The 8466-nt window shown below is 40.5% G+C and overlaps 1 protein-coding gene across 1 annotated transcript in view; it reads left to right on the forward strand.

Annotated features, from left to right (window-relative positions):
• The window catches only part of LOC122795020 (taste receptor type 1 member 1-like), a 92579-nt gene extending 84571 nt beyond the window's left edge, over nt 1-8008 (forward strand). Inside the window, 1 exon segment of the mRNA XM_044063603.1 lies at nt 7080-8008. Coding sequence (XP_043919538.1) covers nt 7080-8008 — 929 coding nt within the window.
• The last annotated feature ends 458 nt before the right edge of the window (nt 8009-8466 follow it).

An 8466-nucleotide genomic window follows, 5' to 3' on the forward strand; every position in this document is an offset into this window, starting at 1 on the left:
CCCATACATGTCAAGCAGAACACTTCACTGGCCCTCTTCAAGAGAAATCTTGATGAGTGGATGGGAAATAGAAAGTTCACCCTGAGGATCCCTCCAGTGGCTCTACTTGATAGAGGCACTGGGAATTAACATTGGGTGGCATGATGCCAGGGCACTTCTATGGGCTAGGCTTGTAAAGGGTAAAGGGCCATTAGCCTAGTACGCACCTATGAACCTATGAACCTATGTGACTAGATATTTTTATTTCAGGGTCCAGAATATTTATTTTATTTATTTTACATTTGTTTTCTGGGTAGTATCCCACTGGGCCAGTGAAGACATGGGGAGAAAATCTCCACAGCATTGAACAATCAATGACAGTTATAGAAGTTACACAAAGCAATAAGATAGCTCATACAAAAATGTTAAACACTGACATATTTCAGCACAGCAGAACATTTGGGTGGCGCAGTGGTGCAGCGGTTAATGCTGTTGCCTCACAGCAAGAGGTTCTCTGGTTCAATTCTCGGTCGGGGTGCCTTCAGTGTGGAGTTTGCATGTTCTCCCTGCATTCGCGTTGGGTACTCCGGTTTCCTCCCACATTCTAAAGACATGTGTCTGGAGCATTTCTTCCCGGGCCTCCGCTTTCCCGGTCAATAAATAAATAAATGTGAGACAAAAATGACTTACAATGTCATGTATATGTATAGAGAACAGTACAGAATCAGAAGAAAATACTACACAGTACAACGTTCTATTCTTGTTTTCCCACTATATTTTTCACACATCTAAATCAGGTCCTAGAAGGAAAATATTCATATTATTCACAATTCTATCACATTGTGAATAATCAGGCAAAATAACGACATTAAACGTCTGCCTTTTCTGGCATCTGTTAGGAAACCCACCAGCCTCATGATTGCTAAAAGAACCCGCTTCATGATCCCTATAGCCCATGATACCTATCTAACCAAACTATGGGTTTTAGCTGCTCAACATAGCGCAGTACTTATGAATGATTTTATTTACATATTCATAAACTGCAAACATACACAACAAACAACAAGCATGCACAAGTTGCTGGATTTTGTCAATGTAAATGCTTTTTATACATATAGTACCCTCCCTTAGTAGAGGTACAATCTACTCAGTGTTCTCCATACCTACTATTACCTCACCTCTAGTTATATCAAACCACCATTCTCTAATATTTTTGTTATGTGCTCAGCTTCAGATCTGTTCTCATATCCCACAAATGCAATGCCAAGTTTAAAAACAAGCCCCTGTGGTGGAGCCTCGGTATCAATGAACTTTAGTACAAGAGAAAAGACTGATAGGCCTAAAAAAAAACCTACCCCCCAATAAGAGTGACCATAGCAGTGTAATTAAAGAAGTAAGGCAAACAGTAAAATCATGAAAGGCAAAATGTGAATTACATATTGCCATTGCTTCCGGGGGGGGGGGGGGGGGGTGCACAAAGCATCATCATTTAACTATGTTAAGAATCTTACAAAAATACTCAACACTCTGCTGAGCTGATGTCCAAGGGTTCCCTGATCAAATCACAAATATACTAGTAAACAAGCTTAGGACAAATCCTACTCCACACAGTTTCCCACATAAATACCTCTGAAGAAGTTGCCCTCTCCAAATATAGACTATTAGCAGTTCTGGACAACTTGCCAGGTTTCCTGCTTCTAAATATGAACCACTGCCTTAATAACCCCTTCAGGAACCTATTTCTGTGTTATTTTCTCCATGGGCTCTGCGCCCAAGGCATGGCGGACTGCTGAAACTGCTGCTGTGGTACCGATCCACAAGGAAATCCCTGCCACTAATGCTTAGAACTACAGACTAATTAGCCTTACTAGTATCATTTGTAAAATAATGGAATATATAATCATGGAACTTCTAAGAAAGTATATTAGTAGCTTAGAATTCCTTGACCCAAACCTGATTGATTTCTCTGAGAAGGTTGTAGGGGTACTGGATAAAGGCAAGTTTGTACACACAATGCCTTCAATATTTTTCCTTGCTCTGGCATTATAAAAAACTCACAAATAAATATAAAGCTCTGTGTATCTCACTGGATAGCCAATTGTCAAACACAAAGATATCACTCATTCAGGGTTGGTGACACATTTCATTTTAGATTTTTGTCACTAGTGGCATTTCCCAGGGCTCCAGGCTGTGGCCACACATCAACATTACTTCACCAGTGCCAAAGCTGATGTCAACAATTCTGGATGAAAAAGTTTGCTGGCGACTCAGCTTTCTTCACTTGTCTAGAGGAAAACAGTTTTTAGTACTTAATAAAAAAGCACCTATCCAGGCATATCTAAGGGTCAGCTCCCAGTGTTTTCTCCTGTCTACCTGATGAATCTGGGCATCTTGGAGCAATGCAGCAATTGCCTCATGTACACAGACAACCCTCTCCTCCTACCACCCAACACTACAACCTGTGAGAGATGCACTTATCTAGCCAAACTGGAAGCAAAGCTCTCTTCACCCAAGACTAGACTAGACAGTCAAGAGGAGAAGGTAAACACTTGCACCACACCACACTCATCACATAGTCCCTCAAAACCTACACCACCAAAGCGCACACAAAGAAACACAAAACACGCACCTACATTCGCAGAGGCTCTCAATAAAAATCTGCTCAAGCAACAGAGAACTCCAAAGCAGAAATGCAAGCAACCCCCACCCCCCCAACACAACCCAAATAAAACATAGCCCACAAACTCAGTGTGCCACTCAACCACAGCCCATAAGGCATAACAATGTACCCAGCACTCTAGTCATAGGTGACTCTATAGTCAGGCACACTGATGTTCCACTCACCAGGCTAAACAAGGAGAAAGGTACTGTCAGCTGCCTGTTGGCTGCCAGGATCCACCACATAATGCATGCACTCAGTTCACTGCACAACAAGTACAAATATGACTCCGTCATTGTCCATGTTGGTGTGAATGACCTGAGATGTACCTCCCTGGACAACATGAAAAGAGACATAGAGGAGCTCTCCGATCTTGTTGCCCAGTGGCAGGTATCTTCTGACAGCAGTGCCTCACTGTCAGCCTGGGTACTACCACTCACCTCTGTCCTTGCAGTCACCCTGTCCATGGGAACATCAGTACATACCTGCAGCAGTGCCTCACTGTCAGCCTGGGTACTACCACTCACCTCTGTCCTTGGAGTCACCCTGTCCATGGGAGCATCAGTACATACCGGCAGCTGTGCCTCACTGTCAGCCTGGGTACTACCACTCACCTCTGTCCTTGCAGTCACCCTGTCCATGGGAACATCATACATGCCAACAGCTGTGGCTCACTTTCAGGCTCACTGCTAAAGGGTATCTTCCTCCCTGAAATAGCCACATCACTAGCCCCAGCTTCAGGTGTGGGGTCTGTCTGGGTTTCCCCCAGACCACCAGACATACACGCCTGCCTCCAAGCTTGACTGACTGCATGTAACTGCATGCACACAAGGTACTGCATTATCAAAATCATTCCCTGTCAAGACATCTGCAGGAATATCCTCAAACACAGTTACCTGCTTGCTTCCTTTTCTACCCTCCCAGTTAAAGTGAACCCTGGCCAAAGGTATTTGGAATGGGATCCCTCCTAAAACTCTGATTGGAGTGGACTGCCCAAGCAAGTACTGCTCCTTTTTAACCACTGCAAGTGTTGGATGGTTATGTCTGAGGCGATGTCTCTCTTAGAAGTGGCCTGTATTCCATCCACTAAGATAGGATACAACCTCTGGTGATAGTTTGGTACCCATATTGTCTCCAGACAACTTAAAACTGGCAAGTTATTCCTGCTTGCTGGCTCCCTCACCTTTTGTTCCCCACCTTGCTTAAGTGGACATTTGTATGCTACACGGCCCCTCTGGCTACATTTAAAACATCTAAACCCTGATCCTGGCCATGTACCTGAACTTGTGGCTTCCTGTGTTACTGGTACACTCTGTTAGGGTGATTTAGGCTGCCCACCATGGGTTCCCTTATATCAATGTGCAGCACTGGGTATCCCTTTCTTGTGCAGTGATGTCCTGCTTGCTAAGTAGAGATCCCTTTTCTCCCTAGCTCATCTGCAGAGTTACACTCCTGGTCTGCCAACCAGATTCTCATGTCCTCAGGCAAAGTATTAAGTGCTTGTTCCCTCACCAAAAAGCCTGCCAGCATTTAAAACTGGTAACCTAACACACACTTGGCCACCCATGAAAGTAATTGTCTAACTCAGCAATATAATCACATACACGTTCATCTGTCTTGCATCTATGTTCACAAAACTTTTTTCTGCAAGTTTTAGGTGTTAACTTATAATAGTTCAATAAACATTGCTTTACTCTATCATACTTTAAACAATCAGTATCAGACAATTTAGAAACAGCAGTTAAAGCTTTATCATGGAGTAAGGGGGTCAGGAATTGTACCCAGAGCTCTTGGTCAACATTATACTGTTTACATACTCTTTCAAATATATGACTAAAACTATCAAAATAATCCCATTCTGCAAATTGTGGAAGAAATTTACTGACCATTATTGCTTCTGGGGGTCCAGTTATTCCCTTCCCCATTACTTTGATGACCCAGATGAAGAGTCAACATCACCTTCTCATTTTGTTGCTGCTTCTGTTTTTCTTCAGCCTGAAAATGCTGCAGTTTCACATTTTCTCTGATTTCCAAATGCTGCAGTCTTATTTTCTTTGATCTTCAAATGCTGCGGTCTTGTCTTTTTCTTCAATCTCCAAATGCCTCAGTCTCTCTTCAGTCCTCAAATGTTGCAGTTTCTCTTTGGTCTCCAAACGTTTGGCATCCAGTTCAAGTCTCTTTAACTCAAGATGGATTTTTAAGTCCTCTCAGGAAAAGGTGAACTGTCCTGATTCTCAAAACTGCACATCCCCAAAACGAGACTGGTTGTCCTCTTGGCCACTAGTCTGCTCTGCAGTTGCAATTAAGACTGAAATAATTTCCTCTCTAGTCCAGTTAGCATGCAGCAGTCTTTTAGCTCCAAACACCTTGGCCAACTCGTTCTTTGTCAGCTTACCATAATCCTCTGCTGACATCTTTGACTGTTTTCCCTAACTAAACTAAACTAATAAAAAAATAAAGCTGCTATGAAAATGAAACACTGAATGTTTACCTTGTGGCTGTTGAGAGTACACACACCTTTAGTAACAACTGTTCACAAGCTACTGAAGTTCAATTAATATTCCATCAGTCTGCCACCAATATGTGACAGCCTCTCATTACCCTGGGCCAGTAATCAAGGAGCCTCAATCCTCACCACTGACAGTGGCGAGAGACAGTCACTAAAAACAAGAATGGCTTTACACATTATTTTAAGATGCAGCTCTCTGCATCAAGCACAATTTCCCCAAGAGCACACAGGGAACATGCTCCACTGGAACTGGACTCTATATCTCTCCCGATCCCAAACAAGACTCACTTTGGAGCACTCTGTCCCACTTCCAACTAGCTGACAGACCCACGCCTTGCAATTTGATTTTCACACACACACAAACACCTGGGAAAGACTAGTACAGATTTACTAGCTGTACCCCTTCTGCCCAGACTATAAGGTAACCTCACTTCCACCAGTCAACCACTGTCATGTTCTTACAAGGGTATCCAATTATACTGAGTAAAATCAATACTAACATAAACAGTAGCGTGTAACCAAAGGAGCCATGCTTTTCATTGTGGCCAAAGCATCACTAAATAAGCACAGGTACTCTCAAGATGTTAAAAGTATTTTCTAAAAGTCCAGCCATAAAGAAAGGTATAAAAATATTTAATAATCAATAATAAAGTAGAAAACATGAGAATACTAAATATCAAAGTACAATAAACATCAGAGTTACAATCACAAAAATAAAAATAACACAGTTAGACAGATTCAAACCAATGCAGAAAAATACTACTAAACTAATCTCACTGTATTTCCTGGCTTCCTAAAGAATAACTGCTCCCTAGCTAACTTAATACAGAAAGGCAAGATAGGATGCTGAGATGTTTAGTTCCACAAGGCAAGGTGATGAGCTTCCAACTATCTGAACGTGAACTCAACTAATTAACTTGACTGACTGTCATAAATTTTTTATATCAGGTTCCAAAGAAAAGAAAATAAAACAAACTGCTGTGTGACTTCCATTCTCTCAGTGCTGGTCATAGAATGACATCACATTTGATAACCTGACTCTGGTAAAATACGCACTCAGAGCTTTGCTGAGCTCTGTTGCAGTATTTGAAAAATTATAGAACAATTTCAAAAACCTCTATTTTTCCCTTCCAGAATTCTTTGTTTAAACATTTAGTCAGGTATAATAACATTGTTTAACACAAGCATCTGTACAAGTCAGTGTGATAGTCAAATGACACAAATGGTTTATAAAACTCTAGCTAATTATGCTGGCATATGTTACACATGCACTGCCCTATTCTCCCTGGCATAGATGGCAATACCTCACATTGTCACATTATATGTCTATAAATACATATGATGCATTTATACCTCTACAGATACATACACACACATATATATATGTATATAAATAGCTTAAAACTGGCAACCAACAAGCATGTTTTGGAGGCTTGTGAGGAAAGCACAGTACATTAAAAAATTATACAGGTGCAGGGAGAACATACAACATTTTACATCGACAAGCATCAGTATTGAATCTCAGTCCCTAGAGCTTTGGGGAGTAAATGTTATCAACAAGCCATTAAGATACTGTTTTTTTCTTGCCTGCTGCATATTTCATTCTTTTTTATCCTCTTCAGCCAAATTCCGATCTTTCGTGCAAGTAGGAATGTTACTGCTAGGTGAGCTGATATTGTTGCCACTTTCCTGTTCACTTACACAGCATAACACAGCACTAATAGTATTCTAGGCACAGAGTCAGAACTGTTGTACAGGTGGATTTTACTTGTTTCTGCAGAAATAAAATGGTGTTCCAGCTGACAATGTCCATGCAGCAGTGTGCATGCATTTTACAATGCATATGCTACTGTTGCTGCTTTGAAAACTGTTTAAATTTAAGCACATTTAATTTAATAACAATGCACTGAATGCATTCATTTTTCTTCACAGATCCTTATGAATGTCAGCCTTGCCTTAAAGACATGTGGTCCCCTGAAGGAAGTCAAGTTTGCTTTCCCAGAACCCTTGAGTACCTTGAATGGAACAATGAGATCTCAGTCCTGTTAATGATATTATCAGCAGCTGGACTTTTCCTGACTGGACTAACAATGCTTGTCTTCCTTAAGAACCTGGAAACCCCAGTAGTGAAAGCTGCAGGAGGAAAAGCATGTCTGCTGATGCTCACTTTTATAATATTCTGTTACTGCAGTGTCTTTTCATTCATTGGAAAACCAAATGAAACAGCCTGCGTGGTGAGGCAACTAATGTTTCCCATAAGCTTTACTGCCTTCATGTCATGCCTTGTACTTCGATCATTTCTCATAGTTTGTATATTCAAAATGGCTAGTAGCCTGCCAAAGTCATTTGACTACTGGGTTAAACAGCACGGTCAGAGTTTGTTCTTGGCAGTTGGTACAGCAACACAAATGACGATTTCTTCTTTCTGGCTCACGAAAGGTACTTTTAAGCCTGTGCTTGACTACACTTTTAAAGAAGCCATTATTTTAAAATGTGGCACAAATCAGTCCCTTGCTTTAATAACACAAGATGCTTTCACTGGTTTCCTTAGTATAATTTGTTTTGTGTTCTCATACATGGGAAAAGACTTGCCAAAAAACTACAGCGAAGCAAAGTGTATAACAGTAACTATTCTGATATATTTCTTTTCTCTTGCATCTTACTTTTTGTTTAATGTAGCCCAAAATGAAAGATACAGCACTATTTTGTTGGCTGCAATCATCCTAGTCAGATTATATGGCATCCTTGGTGGATATTTTTTTCCTAAATTTTATATCATTGCCGTTAGGCCTCAGAAGAACAACACTGCATATTTCCAGTCTTGCATTCAGAACTACACAAACAGTTCTCTTACTAATTAAATTACAGTTACTTGGATTTATGAAGAGTGGTTTAACTAATAACTCCAATATGTTATTTTATTTTGTTGTATTTATTTTTTTTTATTTATATTTTACTAACAGCGTTAGCCTTACTGGGCCTAGCCCACTTACAGTGGAGACCCAGGGTGAAATGCCTAAAAGAATAAAAATAATATAACAAAGTTATTTTATTGATTATTCTTACTCCAATATTCCAGTAATGCCTTGTTAATGAACAAACATCACAGTGAAAATATCAGCAATATGCATGAAGCACATAAATGAATGCATAAAATAAAAAGAAATTCAATGATCTGGTAAAATCAGATGAAATGAGAGTAAGGGAAATTAACCATAGATAAAGTTAACATTTCTGTGAATTGGGTCATAGGGTCATAGGTAGGTACTAGGCTATCTGCCCGAAGGCATTTATAAGCCTAGCCAGAATGTATTGGCTT

The sequence above is a fragment of the Protopterus annectens genome, chromosome 2.part1 (genome assembly GCF_019279795.1).
Source record: "Protopterus annectens isolate FY-2018-M chromosome 2.part1, PAN1.0, whole genome shotgun sequence".
Classification (NCBI taxonomy): domain Eukaryota; kingdom Metazoa; phylum Chordata; order Ceratodontiformes; family Protopteridae; genus Protopterus; species Protopterus annectens.